A 19,263-nucleotide genomic window follows, 5' to 3' on the forward strand; every position below is an offset into this window, starting at 1 on the left:
TTCTGAAGTTTGAATGTTTTTTCGTTCTCGTCCATAACAGCTGCAACATTATTTTTTTAATAAAATGTTCTAACATTTTTACCTAAGTATACAAAAAAATGCACGATGATAATTGTTTATCCTCTTTTTTAAGTAGAACTTTTAATAATTGTTAAATCCTGAGTTTGTCATACTAAATATATATTTATAATGAGTTCGATTTTGTTTAGTTAATCTATGATTTTGTTAGCATTAGCATAATGCTTGATTGGTTAACTTTGTTTAAAATGAAAATGTATATGTATTGTATAAAAATTAAAATTATTCTGAATTTTTTAAATCATTAAATATAATTTTTTGAGAAATAAATTTCAACTCACGCTTATAGCAACTGCACCACTGTGCCGTAAAAACAATGCGAGGCAAAGGAAAAAATTGCGCTCTCTAGCACAACAACAACAATAGGGGGAGCCTGGCCAGCAGGCGAATCCGAAGACAAGGAACACAGGACGAAAAGTTTGAACAAGTAAATACAACAGCAACAACGAAAGAGAGAGAGCGCAGAAAAAAATATAACTGCTGGACAGACGCTGCGACGTCAAAGGTAAGAGAGCGGGAGGGCGGGCGGTCGGTCGGTCGGTCGGCCGCCAACTTGAGCAGGCGAGCGGCGGACTGAGAATGAAAGTGTGTTTTGAGCCAATAGCTCATGTGTATTTGTGCGTGTGAGCAGCTGGACCATTGTTGAAGGTTCACACTCACTCACACTCACACACACACACACACATACAGTGGGAATTTTTTCTTTGCGCTTCACTCAATTTCAATTTTTTTTCCTTTTATGCTGCCTCCTTTTCGCTCAAACGGCGCTCATCCTGTAAGCTGCCGTTTCCTTCGAAAAGTTCAAAGTGGCAGCCAAAGCGCGCGCTCTCACTCACACACACACACACACAAACACACACTGAGACACTTTGGCGACGTAGCCGTGGGGCAGCAAAAAAAATGAAAGAGAGCCAACAACATACAGTGGAGGTATAAAAAAAAAATTGAAACGAAACGAATTCTGCACAGAAAAATAAAAATTGTTTGCAAGAAAGAATGAAAGAAAAAATCGGAAAAAAATGCAAGCCAAGTGGTTGCTGGGGCGCAAGCCACGAGTGTGGGCGCGCGGGCGGTTGTGTGTGTGTGTGTGTGTGAGCTGGGTGTGCCCGCTATGTCTCCAACAAACTACAAACCCCCCCTCAGCCAACCAGCCCATTAACTGGGTTGCCGTCGCTGCTGCTGATGTCCAACGTTCGTATGTGTCAGTTTCAGCTGCTCTCACACACACACACACACACACACAGGCAAGCCCACATAGTTGGCTAAAGATAAAGGTGCCGTTGTAAGAGGAGGTTGGTATGCAATGGGGGCAGAAGAAAGGTTGGGAAGACCCTCAAGTGTTGGCATGCAAAAAAAAAATAGAGAATCGCGCAGGCGACGAGCGAGCATACAATAAATATAGCCAAAGCACATGGCGTTGTAGTTGTCGCAGACACATGCAGCATTGCAGCTGACATATAAACATATTTACATATGTATATGTGTACACACATTACATTACATATGTATGCATGTAGTTGTAATAGCTTTGGGTCTGTCGCTCTAGTTAATCAACATGTGAGCGCGAGAGCGCTTTTGGTCAAGCGAGCGCGAGCGCGAGCATAATTAACATTTGTTTTAAAGCAAATCGAATCTAAGCTTCAAGCTGCAGACAATGCGTGCGATAGAGACAGCAATTGACAAAGTCCAGCAAGCAGCCATACAAAAAGAATTTTCAAGGCAATTGCAGACGCGCCAAAAACAAAAAAAAAAACTAAATAAGGGGGACACAGCAAACACAAAAATAAAAACAACAGGCGCTGGGGTAAGACGCAGCAGGCCAAAGCTCCAAACACACACACACATTTGTAAATGCCATTGAAGTTGCGGTCGGTCGTCGCGACGCCGCTGCTACACACAAAAACATTCAAAAGTACAAGGGCAAATACAACAACAACAATACTCAGAGTCCACAAAACGAGACGAGAAAATAAAAATGGGCGAAAAAAGTTGCACGCACAGAGGAGTAGCTGGGGAGCTGGTGGAGGAGCCAAGCGAAAAAACTCCAAGAACATGTGCAGAAACATCGGCGACGACGACAGCGACACACAACGCAAGAGATACAAACAAACACAAACGTAGTTATGCTTGTTGTTTGTCTGTATGTGTGTGTGTTTGTGTTTGTGTGACGCCACCTTTTACTCTCAGCAGTGTGAGAGGCGCGAGAGCACACCCTCACACACAGATGGCCGGCAAAAGTTTGCAGCGAAAATAAAAATGGAGCGCACGTCTGTGACAAAAACAAAGTAAAAATAACAAAAAAAAAAAAAAAAGTAAAGCAAAAACAAAACTTGCAGCATGAATGGGAAGTCGTCGAAGAAGCCAAAGTGTGTTGCCTTGTGTGTGTGTGTGTGTGCATTGTGTTTGTGTGTGTGCCAAGCTTGAGCATTGCCGGCAACACTTGCTGCTTGCTCTGTGCTGCTAAGGCGCGCACTTTAAATGAGACACCAGTGTAAGCTATGGTTTGTGTACGCGCTTAAAATGGTTGCTGCTTAAATAATTTAAATGCGTTAAGTGGCTGCAAATGATTCGTTAAGTTAAAAGGCGCGTTAAATTCGACAAGTTAAGGATTCAAAAAAGTGCATAACTAAATATTAGCTAAATTTTAGTAAATAATAAAAGTTTGAAATATTTAAGCAGCTGCTGTAGCTTTATGAAAAGCTCAACTCATTAAACAGCAATCAACAGTTAACAAAGCTTAAGCTTAATTACAATAGCGTGCACAACAATGACAGTTAAACGAGTGGGCGGACAAGCAATAAACGCTAAAATGAGAGAAACGAAGCTTAAATAGCTTAACAAACAATGCTGTCAATAGTTATTACTTTTTAACAAATGTTTAGTATTTCAATATTATATACTAAGCTATTTATAAAAATATGCTCATTTCCTACATTAAAGCTCGTGCTGTTTTATCAGATTAGTAAACTACACTGCTCTATTTATTTATAAACTAGCAATACGTTTCGGTTTATCGCTAATGGATATGAACATTACTTATGTACATAAATATAAACATGTATGCGTAGATATGAACATAAAATAAATACGCCTGTAAAAGTGATGTAGATAGTGAGAACACTGCTTCAATGCGAGAAAGAGAGAGAGAGAGAGTAAACCATTGGCGAATGCATTTTTTTTTTCGTTATTGCGCTATCGACAACATTTTCAATCAACAAAAGAACAAGCACAAACATTTACTCAGTGATAACTCTGAATCCGCCGTGCACAGCGAGAAATATTTACATTTAACTTTGAACTCGCAAAGTGTCAACTGATAAGAGCGTTTTAATCAAAAAAAATATATTTTATCTTTGCGTTTTGTTTTGAACAACGAATATACAAAATGATTTTGCAGGTTAACAATTGAAATTTGCTGTTTGTAGTAAACTTTGCACACACATTAAGCATTAAGCGAAGCTGAAGGTCGTAGCGACAACAGCCCACGTAGCTAATTTGTACTTAAATAGACAAATATAGAATACAATGTAAAAGGTTTCAATATGCGCTATGAACAAATGTATAACAGTTACAAATTAGAGCTTGCTTAGCTTAAAATAAATAATATATATTTTTCCCATTAGCTAACTTATTTACAGCTAACACGTATGACGCACAATTTTAACGTTTAGCCTTCGTATATTGATTTCCATTTAAGTGAATTTTATAGCAAAATAAATGGTACTTGCTAGCCAAACAAATTGGCTAGTTAAAACGCCCTGGCATTTAAAATAAATGACCACAACAAAAGCTTGGAGCACTCACCTGTAGATCTGATTCGGTTACATCGATTTCACCGCGATAAACAAAATCGATAATTGTTTTGAGGTCTGTGAATATGATATCGGCGGGCAAGATGATGGTTGGATGCTTGCAAGGATTCTCCAGCAAGAGCTTTTGAAAATATGTGGAGCAGGCGGAGAGCACAACCTACATAAAAAATTAATTAATTAATTTAGATTTCTAAATATGGCCATATGGCTACTAACCTTGTGAGCCTTGAGCGAGCCATGCTCACAGGACAAGGTAACATCGACAAAGGATAGATCCTCGCGCAGCTGTTGAAACACTGACGTCATCGTATTTTGATAATTATTCCAACGTAAACTAAAGTACTGATGACCCCGCACGGCAGCCATTTTGTTGCTGAGAGAGTATTTAACTCGCGCTTACTCTCCCACACACACACACGCAGTCAAACACAGACACTATTTAAGCGCAGTATCAATTTAAAACTGTGCTTTATGTTATTTATCGTTGTTGTTGTTGCTTGTTTCACTTTCCTTTGCTGCGAGTGCTCAGCACGCACAGCGCCAAGTTCTTAGTGCCGACGACGACGACGACGACGCTGGCGTTGGCGCTGACGTTAACGTTAACGTCCTGCGCTTGTCGTGACTGTAAAATACAAAGCAAAGCAAAGTTAAGTTTAGACATCAAAGCTGAAAGCTTTTTTAACATATGCGCACCACATTATTATTATTTATATTTCTTAATATGTTGCTTGCCAGCTTCAGCTTTTCAGCATTTAAAATTCTTGCGCGATTTGCTGATTTTAGCCTCTACACCAAATGCAACACAAGTTGCAACTGAGCCAGCTTTAAAATGCACTCATGCTGCCGCCTGCCGTGGCAAGATATGTAAAAGGAGCCCATTGTGTGGCGTATTACAACGACGCTGCCGTCGAGTGCTGAGCACAGAGGAGCAGGCCCAACAACACCCCCTAACCACACCTCATCACAATTCCACACACAGACAGACACACACACACACACTAATGCAAAAACAGGTAGGCTCTATGCTTGAGCTTTGGCCGAAGCATAAAACACACTGCGCTGCAATTTGAAAGTAAAAGTTGCACTAAGCTTGGCTTTAAAAATAAATTAATAATAAATATTTCTAATAGCAACATTTTTTAAATATTTAATGCGCTGAAAAAATTTAATTTAATTTGAAAGTAAAAGTTGCACAAAGCTTGAATTAGTTTTAAAAAAAAATAAATGAATATTTAATCTAATAAATTTGTTAGTTTCAGGCAGAAAAAATTTGTTAACAATAAGCAACATTTTGAAAATATTTAATGCGCTGAAAAAATTTAATTTTAATTTCAAAACCTGTATAAATTTATTTTTGAAGCGAATTAAAGTCCTTTATTGTTGGACTTTGGCATATATCGGGATTTAAATTTGATTAAATTTGAATTGCTTCATAAATTTTGTATTTGTTGTATTTTAAAATTTAAAAAAACGGTTTAAGCCTTGATTTAGTACAAAGGACTAACTATTTTAACAGTTTAGTACATTTTAAATTAATTCTGTAAGCAGTAAATACCTCAATAAACACTTTTTACTTTTTTATTTGAAGCCTGCCTCAAGACTGAAATGCAATTTCATGCTTTAAGCCAAGATTTTAAGACCACTGCAATTTGTTTTTGTTTTTTTTTTACATAATAAATACTAAATGAAGCCCATTGTGGTCTGCTGGGTAGTGTGGCATGTCTTTCAATTCAGAAAAGTTTTAAAAGTTTTGTTTGTGTGTGTGTGTGCTATGAAAATGTAAAATGCAGCGCTGTTGGGCCAAAAGGAAAGAAAACCGAAACCAGTTTTAGCCCAAGTTGAGTTTACATTTATTTCTGTAAGTTCTTTTTTTTACGGGTTTCAATGGCACGTACAACATTTACTTGTTGTTGTTGGTAGCATGAACATTGTCAAAATCACAACAACAACAAATGGAAAGGAATGCTGAAAAGGATGCTGGGCAGACTGAAGGCAGGTCGCGTTGCATGCGTTGCATTTAATAGAATTTAGGCGACGTGCATGCCAAAAGGGGGGGGGAGGGGCAACAACAGCAACAAGAATTGCAAACAAAAAACCAACTTTGACTTGCAGCTTTAACGACTCAGTCTCAGTGTATTTGCTGCTGCTGTTGTTGTTGTTGTTGCTGCTCTGGGGGCAACAGCGCAGCCTCCATTTATTTTTGCTCGTTTGTTTGTTTTTATTCCATTTCATCAATTAGCATCCAAAAAATAAAAAAAACTTTCGTACTGGCCCAAATAAAATGCGAAATCAAAACAATAAAGAGCGCGCCAAAACGAAATGTCCAAGAAGCAGCACGCCAAAGAAAACAACAAAAATAAATGAAACACAGACAAAAACATAACAATGAAAGTGTTGCCACCCACACTCAAGCTCAATACGTAAGAACGAGACAGCGTATGGCAGTGTGAGCAAGAGAGAACAAGCGTGCCTGAGATGATAATCAGTTGTGCATTTTTGTTGTTGTTGTTGTTTTCTTGTTGCCGTTTCTGCTTATTCTCCAATCTACATTGTTTTTGTTGCTTTTGCTTATTCGCTATTGTTTGCTTGTCTCTCCCTGTTGCGCGCCGTCTTCGTTGCTCACACACACACAAACACATTTACACGTGAGCAAAGTCAAGTTGCCGCTTTTGGAACCTTCTGTGCGCTTCTTTTTCGTCATTGTCTTGTCTTGTTTTTCTTTTTGCATGTTTGTTTGCCAAATGGATTTTTTACCATTTACTTTGTGCATAGTTTCGTTGCACTACGTTTGGAGAATACCAAATATCAAATCTTATAGGAACTGAGCTGCATTCAAGGTTTGCTACACAGTGGTGCACAAGCATAAATATTTGAAACAAAATCACATGCTAATTTTATAAATGCAGCTGCACAGTGGTACACATACGTAAAATATATTTTATGCTTTACACTGTTTGTTTTTTTAATTAGTCTCGTCCCACTGTGCGCGCTGGAGATTATGCATGCGCAAGCGAGACAGCTGTTTGGCACGTTGACGTTTGGATATTCATAAGGTGTCTGTCTGTCTGTGTGAAGTAGCCAAAAGAAGCGGCGCAAGACAAATGACAGACTAAAACAGCACAGCGATGATAATGGTGGGTGAGAGAGAAGTAGCCAAAGAAAATGGATTTTAAACATTTTTGTTTTGATTATTATTGTTCTTGTCGCCCCAGCAACGAAGTGGGTGCTAAACTTTTTGACACTTCCAAACGGGTGAGCAGCGCAGAGAGAGATAGAGAGAGTGAGCGTTACCGTAATTACAGGTAGCTTTGGAACATTAAAATAACTGTAATATACTGCCTATTGCTCACACACACAAGCACACACATATATAGAACTAAATGTACGCGAGTATTGCGCGCAATTGAATCCAATTGAAATGTTCTTATTTTTAGTTGCTGTTGCTTTTGTTGTTGTTTTACCTTTTTAATGCTATTTATATGTTTGAGTTGAGCGCTTCGCAATTTGCCGTTGCAGCGCTGTCACTTAATTTGTTGGCTTTTTGCATAGTTTTTATGGCAATTGGACGTTGCACGCAATGCGTTGTTGTTGTTGTTGCTGTTGGTTTTGTTGTTGTGGTACTTTGCCGCCTTAGCTGCTTACGTTACGTATGTTACGTTATGTTCTCTTTGTTGTTGTTGTTGCGCAGTTTATTGGTTATTTTTATGCACATTTACGCACAAACAACACACACACACGCATGCACATACATATGTTTGCATGTATAGACGCGTGTAAAGTTTACCGCCAAGTTTTTATATTGTTAATTGTATGTTTTCATTTTATTTTTATTTCCTTTCGTTTATTTGCCGTCCCGCTAGCTTTATTTTTTCTTTTTTTTTTGTACTTTTTGCTCGTGCTCGCTCTTTCGCACTTCCAAACGCGCACGCACACAATTGCAATTTGTAGTCACACACAAACGACTCAATTGGTTTTTCAGCTGCTTTTTCGTAATTTGCAAATACTTAATTTATTCTATTTGGTTGCTGCCCATTAGATCAATGCTTAAACAATTGCACTTTGCTCGCTTCATTATTTAGTTTGGCACTGTTTGTTGGTAAGCGCACGCTTTATTTTTATATTTTTTGCTTTTTTTGAGCAACAAACGCGTTGGAATTTCGCTGGCAAAACGGAATTTAAAATATTAATTTTTTTTCAGTCGTCGTTCATCGTAGGTTTGCTCGTGTTCGCCATTTTCGTATTGGCCTAGCCTTGCCGGACTGTTGCGTCCAGTTTACAAAATTTAGCAACAGCTGGCAATACTTTTTCAGCGATGATACTCGTGAGTTGTAACGAGCGCATGTCTAAACGCCAACAAAAGCTGGCTGCTACAAATGTGGTATATATCGATAAGATGTCGAGTGTGCTTGGCGCGCATTTGAATGTTAATTAAGGTGAATTCCTTTTGAAGTCATGCTTCAAGTTAGCGTTTAACTATAGAAAGTCTGTCATGTGCGATAATTGGCAAATAAATATTCGCAACCAAGTAGCTAATTTGCATAATGATGGCGAACACGATACAAAATGCGTTGCAATTTGATTTTTCGTCATGCCCTAGGCTGAATGCCAAACAATTTATGTGTGGGTGCGGAAGTGGGAGGCTCAAGTCCAGTAAGCTTTCGGCTTTGGGCTGTTGGCGCATACGCATACAAAGCGACTCATTTGCAGACCAATTTCAGACCAGAAAAGCTTACGTGATACTGCGCCCCGGGAGCGCCAATGTGGAGTATGTAAATACATATACATACATACATATGTATATATATATACATATGCACTAAACTAATTGACATTCATGAGCATCAAGGCTGAATACATTAAAATAATTGCATATTCTCGTTCTAGCTCTAAACAACAACAACAACAACAACAACAACAACAAACAAACAAAAAACTTTGTTTGCTTTACATAATTGTAGCATTGATCGTAGCTATTAGTTAACAATAGTAAAGTTTTTCTATGCACTATTTAGTTTACAACATTTTTTTTGTAGGAAAAATCGATCGAAACTGAAACTGTGAGTTTCGTGACAGTGCGCCGACTCAAAAGGGGGCGGCAACATTGAGGTTAACTATATATATTTATTTCTATATGCATGTGTGTGTAATACATGCATATGTATGTATGTATTATGTGCGTCTAATTACAGTTTCAGCGCACCCTACTCCACAACACACGACCAGCCAAAGCACAAACAATAAAAACAAAAGAGATCCCCCCTATAACAAAAAGCCAGCAGTGGGAGCTGGAGAGCGCTATGTTCCATTTTTGTATGCGTGTGCATGTGTGTGTCCGTCTGTGTGTGTTTTGTGTGGTTTCGTATGCTTGTGGGAGTATGGGATCGAAATTCAAGCGCCCAGTGCATATTTAATGCGCCTGAGCGAAAACAAACTGCAAAGAGAGAGAGAGAGCGAGCGAGAACACGCGCATAAGCAAAGTGGAGCGCATTAGACAAACAAAACAGCAAGAACAACAAAAAAGCTTCCCCTAGTTTACAACAATTAATGCATATTAAGGTCAGCATTTACCCTTTCTACGAAACTCAACCGCTAGATGGCGCCAGCAAGCCTAAATTTAAATTGCAGCAGCTCTAATATGCTTTGACACACACGCGCACACACACACACACACACACAGCTACATTCACTCTCTCTTCTGCAACTTGACAATTGACGTCATTACAAAGCAAACATACGTATGCGTATGTATGCATGTGTGTATGCACTTGCCTGGCTGAGTGGGCAGCATTATTTATATGTTTGTATTAGTGTTTGCATGTGATGCATTATTCTTGTTTTGGCTTCACACACTCTCCTCGCCCACTTAATCACGCTTACTCTGCTCAGCGACAGCACCGCTGCAAGAGCAGCTTTTATCTATGTATATGTATGTGTGTGTATGTGTAGCAATTTCATGTCATAAATGCATAAACATTGCAAACCATGAAAAGCTGTTTTCAATGTATGTATGTATGTATTGCATGTCATATGATAGCATTTATCAGTGCGCTTAGGAAACCTGCCCTAGAACTACTTACAAATACATATATACATACATATGTATGTATATGACAGACATCAGGTGTTTAGTTCTAACAACTTGTACGCCCTTTAGAGTGCCATGGAATGTGCTAGCAACAACAACAACCAAAACAACAACAACGCCTTCTCTTAAAAGCTTGTTTTGTGATCTCTTCTTGTTGTTGTTGTTGTTGTTGTTGCTGTTTGATCTTTAGCTTATCGTAAAGCTTTCAATGCTAAAACCTAAACCTTTATGGAAAATTAACTGCGCTATTTTAATAGTTCTGCAACTCAAGCGGAAATAGCAAATATCTTTACAATCGCATTAGTTTTATACCTCACAGATAATATTGTATGCTTAAGAGATAATGCAATTCAAGCTACAAGGTAATAAAAGCTTGAAGTTCTAAAAGAGTTTATGAGTAAAAAATTAAATAAATAAATAGCGAATGCAATTAAATGGACTGTAAGTATTACAAATCTCTAAGAAACAATATGTAGACTGATATAAAAGAGTTTATTAGTAAAAAAAAATAAATAAATAAATAGCGAATGCAACTAAATCGTATGTAAGTAGCACAGATCTGTAAGGAAAAAGCTATATACTGATATAAAAGAGTTTATTTAGTAAAAAAAAAATTAAATAAATAAATAGCGAATGCAATTAAATCGTATATAAGTAGCACAGATCTGTAAGGAAAAAACTATATAAAAAATTAAATAAATAAATAGCGAATGCAATTAAATCGAATAAGTATCACAGATCTGTAAGCAACAATCTATAGACTAATAAAAGTTGCATTTAATTTTTATGTGAATGAGCAATTTAACACTTAATTTGTTAACTGAAGTTTTATTTCAGTTTAATGCAGATCTTAAAATGTTGTTCGCCTTGTTCATGACATAATGTCATAGCCACGAATTTTCATGTAACTGTTTGTTGTTGTTGTTGATTTGCGTGCTCATTTTGCTGTTTGTTTTTTTTTTTCGTCAACTGCAAGTTAGCTTAAAATTTAATTAAGTTGTCAATGCGAATTAAAGAACATTGCATAAACAGCACAGAGCTACTTAATTATACATACATACAAGCTTACAAGCGCAGACAGCGCGAGAGAGCGGCAGAGAGAGAGGCAGAGCAGAGCACAAAAGAAAGAAGAAAAAAAACACACGCATACTTCATGGCGCGCTCACCGCTGCCGCCGCTGCTGCTGCTGCTGACGTTGTGTGGATCTAAACGCCCCTACACCCGCCAACAAACACATGCATGCGTGTATGTGTGTGTGTGTCGCTCTATGTAAATGCTGCCCACTTTACCCCTAAGCCTAAGCCACTGCACTCGATCCGCTGCGTCGGTCGCTGCTGCTGCTTTTTTGCTGACAAAGCATTTTCCTAATATTCTAGAGGGTAGTTTTATGTGTTGAACTGTTGTACTTTGGCCCTGAAGCTTTATTTGCTTCAATCGATGCCAAACCGTCCACCCAGCCAGCCAGCCACCCCACTGTGTGTAAGTGTGTGTGTGTGTGTGTGTGCTTTAGGGTGGAATTTGTGTCGGATCATCACAGCGAGCCGTAGCGTAGTTTAGGGTTTCACAATGGGCCGACATGACAACGTGAAATTCACTTTATTTTCTGTTCGCGTATTTCATGTCAAACATTTTATGTGATGCGCCCTCGGGGCGCGCCCACACACACAGACACACACACATACAACGAAATTAAATAAAATACTATTAACTATGATGGGATCGTCAAAAGCTCTCTACACTTACATGACAAGCCCTTGTCCCTGCTGTCACCCCCTCGACTAACAACTCGAAAAATATTATCTCTAATTTTTTGTACACATGTGTGTAGTTAATTTTTTCATTATTTTATCTTTTGTGCTTTTTTGATATTTTGCATGCAACTTTCTATGTGGGCATAAATCTTTTTTATGTGTAATTAACTTTTTTCGTTTGTGCAAAAACTTGATTTTGTTGTTTAAAAATAAATGCTTACGACTCGCTTGTTTCACTAAATAGCAACAACAACAAGAACAACAATAGCGACCACAATAACAACAATTTCAGATAGCAACCATAATTGTGCACATTATTAGCAAACTGCGCTGCCAAGTAATGCTGCCGACGCAGACGCCGAAGCCGAAGCCGCCGCCCCCGTTACTGCGCACCGTGGGTGAAATTAAAAGTATATTCATTAATTAGCTGCAGGGGAAATGACTATTGTTATTTTTTTTCTAAATTAATGTTTAAGCTACAATTAGAGTTCTGTGAAAAATTTATATCCGCATCAATAGATAAACTCTTAGTTGCTTAAATGAAAAATGTAATAGGTATAGAATTATTAAAGATTTACTTCTACTCAATCAAGTTCTGCTCGATTCTTTCTCAGTGTTTGATTATTAACCTTTAAAAAAAAGTAATTAATTATGGCATATACATAAAAGTAAAGGTTTTCTTTATTATTTTGACTGTTGACTGTAAATTAAATTTTACAACTCAAATTTGGTCAAAATAATAAATAAATATAGGAAAATTATTAAAACTGCCTATATAAAGAATATTTCCATGACTGAAGTGTGCAAAGAATTAATTGACAAACTGTATAACTTAAATTTTTACCTTTTCGATCAATTTCGAATTTTCAAAATAATAAAAATTGCATACATTAAAATATTTCCACGACTGATGCAAAGAATTAATTGATAATTATAATTTGTATAATTATGTATAACCTAAATTTTTACCTTTTCGATCAATTTCGAATTTTCAAAATAATAAAAACTGCCTATATTAAAATATTTCCACAACTGATGCAAAGAATTAATTAATAATTATAATTTGTAAATATTACCAAAATTTTTCCCTTTTCGATCAATTTCGAATTTTCTAAATTATAAAAACTGCCTATTCTAAAAAATATTTCCATGACTGAATTATGCAAAGAATTAATTGACAAACTGTATAACCCAAATTTTTAGCTATTCGATTAATTTTGAATTTTCATATATGCCATAAACATAAGCTTAGCTTAATCAAATTAATAATACGCCCCACTGTGCAGCTTTAGATTTTGACGCTTAATATGTTTTAACGTTTCGCTGCAAGAAATGCTCGCAGCTTGAAAATGTTTTTGTCATGACGATGAAAATATTCTCTGAAAATAAAGAACGGCAACAACAAGTTCAAAACCCGTTTTCGGGTTTTTTGTTTTACATTTTTGGCAACACTTTTTTTTTCAATCTTTGAACAGGTAAAGTGAAAATTGTATGCCGCACCCGCTTGAGACAACAACAACAACAAAACTGTGGAGAGTCTCAAAGAGCGCGGCGCTCGGTACGTGATTTTGTAGCAACAACAACAACAACAACGACGACAACGACAGAAATTCCATTCCATTTCAAAAGCCATTGGCAATATGTAATTGAGTTTTATTTTATGTTTTCAACAATTTTCGCTGCGGCTGTGTAAGCTACAAAGCACACAGACATACAAACGAGCAAATATATGTACATACATGCGTATTTACATGCATACAAACATACTTCCTCTATTGCCTATCGTTATCGAACTTGTATTGCTTTTGATTTTCATGCTTCGTTTTCATTCGAACTCGAAAAGCACTTTAGCATGGCTTTGCCTTTTGTATGTGTGCGTGTGTGTGAGTGATTGATGGAGCTTGTGCTTTTCAAAGAATGCTCGCGAATTGGCTGCGGCTTCGCTCTCTTTTTTTTTTGGCGCTTACTCTTTTGCGCCCTCAGCTTCCCCACGAAACCAAATTGAGGCTGGCCAAAAAAAAAATATTTTCGTTAATGGAACTTTCTGGTTTTATTTGACTTTTGGGCTCGCACATATATAAATATTTATTTTTGAGGTCAATATGAGAAAATGCTTAACGCCAAAGTTATTTTTATTGTTGTTGTGGTTGTTGTTGTTAATGTAGCATATTGGTGTTACCGCTGTGCTTAATCAAGGTGAAAGGAAGACGCTGAAAATCATTTCCCATATTGTAACTGCTGCGCACAATTACTAATTCCGATCTCCGCCCCAGTTTATTGATTTTCCCAGCCCTAAAAACTACAAATAAAACGCACACAGCAACAACAGCGAGTAAAAACAAGGGCAGCCAGCAAGAGGGTGGCAAGAGAGGGAGTTTGTTGGTCGGTCGGTCGGGCGGGCGGCTGCGTCGGTGGCAACGGCAGCCAAGCATGATCCCCTCTGCATGCTGCTTTCGCTACATTTCAACCCTCAACATATAAATGTGTGTGTGTTTTTGTGTGGGGGGGTTGCTGGCAACAACGGATATGGGCTGGCAGGCGAGCTTTTGCTTTTGCTTTTGCTATTGACAAGGACACCGCAGCGCATAATCAACCCTAAACGTGGAGCCGGACTCTGTGTCTCAGATCAGAACCAGATGCTGGGCGGGTGTCAGGGTAGGAGGTCGCTCGCATTAACGTTGCTGTTCTTGTTGTTGCTCTTGGCGTATTTAGGCTGCGAGGGTGGCCCTGAACCAGTTCTGCGCATTATATTTTGGGGTGGAAAGCTGCCGCCAGCAGATCCTGCTAACGCAAGGGTTGCTCCCCAAACAAAAAAAAAACAAGGTAAAGGAAACAACAAAAACCGAAACATGCGCCAGCTGTCGTTGATCACAAGACTCGGGAACTTGGCAAAAAAAAAAGGAATTTCGTAAAAAATGCATTCTCAACCCTTAAAAAAAATTGCACATGTAGGCACCAAATGCAGTAGTTGGAAAAAAATATTTTAAAAATGTTATAAATAAGCCCCAGTAGCTAAAGATGCCTCCCCTGAAGCTTAAGTTTTAACTTTAAGCCTACAGTTATATAAATAAATAAAATATAAGCAAAGCTAGTTAGTCAAACGAGCTAACTTTTTTTTATTTATTAACTTAATGTCAACTATGAACAGTCGACAATATTTACCAAAAATACTTAAAGTTAAATTTAAAAGTATTTAAAAATTAAGTTTTTGCTTTCAAATTTGATAAGCTTATAGATTGGGAGTGTTAAACAGATCCAACATTCGTTGCGAGGATTGGGGAAAACCCAAAAACCCAATCAGGTCTGGGTTAGTTTTAATTATTAATAGTTAAAAACGTTAAAATAAATCGTTTAGTAATAAAATTACAGGCCTCTGTGTTAATAACAAAATAAATTTAGATATTTTTTTGATTTAAAATGGTATGTAATTTTTTGATCCTAATTTTATGTAGATTTTTTTAATAGTTCACTCTTTTCTAATACTGTTGACAACTTTAGGGGCTTAAGCGCAAGCAAGATTTTATCAATTGTCAAAATACTACTTCATCGAATCGAACTTAATTAGGCATTCATGCAGTGTACAGAGCATTAACTATATAAGCCCGAAGTGCACTTTGAGTTTTCCTACCCCCAGAAGGCCTGAAGGTAAATGCATGGAGTGTGTATATAAAACAGCTGCAGATCATAACAGATGCTCCCTTCGTTTCGCTTTGTGGTGGCCAACTACCCCTAAGGTTTTGGGCTTGCATGCTTCTGTGATCAAGTTGATCGATCAATTCCACCCTTGGCGACCAGACGCCCATTTCCAGACCCAATAACAGTCTGCAGGGCACTGAGTCGCAACTCCATTAAATTGAATTGACAAAAGGAAATGAACATGAAATGCAAAAAACAAAAACCAGAAATACAACATGCCATAGAAACAATAGGTTAGAGCAAGCGGGCAAGATGATCGGGAACCGGGACCAGGAAAATGTACAGAAGGGGAGCCAAATAACGTTGTACATCTGCTCTTTTTAGTTCCCTAGAGAGAGAGAGAGAGCTCCTTATAGTATTGAAAATGTAGCCATGTTGCCTACACACACACGCGCGCAATGTGTTTGTTATTATTTAGCATATTGCAAAAAATAAAAAAAAATTATTTACATTTGTATGCATGTGCAGCGAACAGCAGCAGCAACGAACGCGTGTATAGAGAACAAACAGCAAAAAAAAAAAAAGATGACTTCAAGGTTAAGCATAGCTGAGAGTAGAGTTTCTGATGACGTTCCCCCTCCTCCCACGCATGACGTTGGCGTGTGCTTGCACGCGCATTCGCTCTCTCGTTCGCTTGCGCTCTCTCGCTCTCTCAGCACATAAAGTTTCCCTTCCTTTGCATTTTGTTTTTTTTTTTTCTTTGCTATTGGCGCGTACATATGTATGTAAGCATGTAAATGAGTTTGCACAATAATAAAAATAAACTTTTTTTCATGCATTTTTCCACTCTCGTGCAGTTTGTGTTGCTAAAATTAAACGTTAAGGAATTTTTATGGAACAGCTGTATGCGCCAAAAAAAAAAAAGAAGAAAAAGCAACAGCAGCAGCCATAACGAATGAAACGCGTAAAAACCCAATGCGAAGTTTCAAGAATAAAGCAACAGGCATACATAAATACACACATACATATGTATATATGTTTGTATGTATGTATTTGCATAGCCATCCCACGCACACATCTTTTGTCAGGTGAATCATTTTTATTCCAAGTATACTTTATTTTTATTGAAAATTTGATCGAGCTTTTAAGTTGCTTTTTTTAGCAGCAGCAGCAGCAACAGCCGCCACACACACTCTTGCCTTTCATTTTTCGCATTTCTAAGCCGCCGTTTTTTTGTTGACGGCTAGGTGCGGCCTTAAATTTTCACTTTGCCCGCTTGCCAAAATACAAAGCAGTATACAAAAACCAAAATCAATGCGAACCGCAAAAACGAGTTTTAAGTTCGCCTGCCTTTTCGGCTCCAGACCAAAAATAATGCGAGCTTAACGCATATTTTCTTTGTCATGGCAAACAATTTTCAGCTTTTATTGTTGTTAATTTCTTGCCCGCGCGCCAAACCAAAACCAAATCTCAAAACCCTCAGTCGCTGCGAGGGCGAACCGCTCAGCTCAGCTCAGCGGCGCGCACAGTGGGCAGACGTCAGTCAGCGATAGCAAACTTAAACTCTTAGCAATGTGCACAATTATGGTTGCCATTTTGCTGCTGTTGTTTCTATTGTTGTTTTGTATTTCTTTTCTTTGGCGTTTCTTCTCATTTTTTAAACAAGTAATCATTTATTTTTAAGCAGCATCAAAAATCAAGTTTGTGCAAATTTTAATGGAAAAAGAGCGGGGAAAGATTTAGACAAAGTATAATGCTGTGGCACATAAGACAATCCCATTAGAAAGTCACAAGTGTACGAATAGAAACAGACAGATTTATAAGAGATAATGCTAATGTTGTTACAAGCAAATGCATGCAGTGATTACCGATCAGCAGAGTTGGTGATTTTTGATGAATCATTTTAAAAGGTGAAGATATTATACAGAACTGTATTAGACGCTAAATTAGATTTTCATACACAGTTGCAATTGCTTTAATAACAATTTTCCACATTAGCAGAATGAATGTGCATTTTAATTTGATCACTAATAAACACATTCTTAAGAACAAACATTTTCTCTGCCTTTTCATTTGGCAGAGCACATCCGCTTTAGCCCCTTTGCAAAAAAAAAAACAGCAACTGCTGCTCTTCCACCACTGTGACACACACACACACATACGTATATACACATATATATATATATAGCAGCATAGGTATACAAAGCAAACTCGCCGCCGCAATCACAAACGATCTTCGTTTTTCGCATGCAACGAAAACCACAAAAAAAAGCAAACAGCAACAACAAAAACAACAGCAGCGGGAACTTCGGCTGTGCTTTTGTTTTTGTATTTTGGGTTCTATAGCTTTTCGACTCTTATTCTTATTGCAGTAACAAACGGAACTCTCAGGAATAAAGCGTTTGTCGCTTGCTGCGCTCGTTTTGAACAGAAAACAATTTTCCGCACCCACTACTCAATCGACAACAATTACAAAACTAATATTAAACTACATTGTTTTGCGCTTACATAAAACAAAAACAAATATACATACAATATATTTTTAAACAAAATAATGCAAAGGCAACAAACAAACACAAATGTCATTCGAATTGGTTTATGGCCCTCTGGCCGCAGTTTAAATATAATTTATTATAATTAAAAAGCAGCGTCGAGTAAATAACATATGCACGTGTGCCTAAGTATATGTGTGTGTGAGTGTAGTACATAAATAGATAACTGTCAGTGTTTGATTTTCACTTGTCTTGTGTGTTTGTTTTACGTGTAACAAGCGAGAGTGAGCGAGCGAGAGACAAATGCATAAGCTTCTACGTGATTGACTTGCAAGTTTTTGGAAAGAGAGAGAGAGAGAGAGAGCGCAAACTGGAGAGCTTTTCATTGAATGCAATGCAGGTGAGATAATTTTTATGGCAAGTTTTTATATTTATTATCCTTTATCTAGCTGTCAGTTGCTGATCGTACTTACATACATATGTACATACTATTTACATATGTATGTGTGTTTACATGTATTTGCACGTTACTGTCTCCAATTCGTCAATTAGTATCGCTTAAAGCGTGTAGAATTTCACATAAACGCGTTAATTAGAAATACATAAGGCATAAACTCAGCACCGTTAAATATGGAAGTAAATATACAACATATGGGCATGCATACATAATTACCCATACTTTTGCGCATGTAAATATAAAAAGTAAGTGGGGAGGTGTACTATTTGTGAAAATGTTTCCGATGAAGTCATTCGAAAACCTAAAATAAATCAGCAGGGGTGATCATCATCAAAAGCTCATACACACAGTACAAAATGCAATGCTTACCTACGACCGTCCCCCCTTCGTCCCTCCACCGCCCTCACATTTTATATGTACACACAAATACATACATGCCTAGGAAGACATTGGAGCAGCGACAGGCGAAGAGAGTTCGGGAGATAGCAACAACATTTTTTGTGAGCATTATGGCTTCGCCTTGGCAAAAAAAAAACTCATGCTCAAAAATCTCGCCCCCTACACGAGCAGCACAACAACAACAGCAATAGCAAATGACAACGAATGATATTTTTGAACTCCACTACATAGACAGAGTTGCCAGCACATATATGTGTCAATTTTCCCTTGTATTATCAGTAGTTATGGCAAAGCAGCTTCAATTAAACTAAGGCCGCTTTTTAATGCTGTTATGCCTGACGGGCCCCATGTATTTTTCAGTTTTTTTTTTTATCAAGCACAACAAATAAATGTGTGATTATCATGAGCTGGCGAGTTATAATTCAGCATTCGATGTTGGCAACTCTGCGTGCGCACCAAGCATACAAAGCACATTATGTGGACAAGTTACCCAGTTGAATTTCAAATAAACTCTGATTTAAATAACAACTGGCATTAAAAGTGCTGAAAATGT

The 19,263-nt window shown here is 37.6% G+C and overlaps 2 protein-coding genes across 4 annotated transcripts in view; one reads left to right on the forward strand and one right to left on the reverse strand.

Moving 5' to 3' along the window:
- The window catches only part of LOC108596192 (histone-lysine N-methyltransferase 2D), a 44,399-nt gene extending 36,241 nt beyond the window's left edge, over window positions 1–8,158 (reverse strand). For all 3 annotated transcript variants that reach the window (XM_017981707.2, XM_017981706.2, XM_017981708.2), the window contains exons 1-3: window positions 7,352–8,158; window positions 4,107–4,512; window positions 3,883–4,047 (exon numbers count right to left, since the gene is read on the reverse strand). In XM_017981707.2, the coding sequence (XP_017837196.1) occupies window positions 3,883–4,047; window positions 4,107–4,256 (315 nt within the window). In that variant the 5' untranslated portion in view covers window positions 4,257–4,512; window positions 7,352–8,158. The remainder of the gene's footprint in view (window positions 1–3,882; window positions 4,048–4,106; window positions 4,513–7,351) is intronic.
- A 9,888-nt stretch (window positions 8,159–18,046) lies between these two features.
- The window catches only part of LOC108596018 (longitudinals lacking protein, isoforms N/O/W/X/Y), a 59,637-nt gene continuing 58,420 nt past the window's right edge, over window positions 18,047–19,263 (forward strand). Inside the window, exon 1 of the mRNA XM_017981353.2 lies at window positions 18,047–18,254. The gene's annotated coding sequence lies outside the window, so the exon portion shown is untranslated. The remainder of the gene's footprint in view (window positions 18,255–19,263) is intronic.

The sequence above is a fragment of the Drosophila busckii genome, chromosome 2R, assembly GCF_011750605.1.
Source record: "Drosophila busckii strain San Diego stock center, stock number 13000-0081.31 chromosome 2R, ASM1175060v1, whole genome shotgun sequence".
NCBI lineage: Eukaryota > Metazoa > Arthropoda > Insecta > Diptera > Drosophilidae > Drosophila > Drosophila busckii.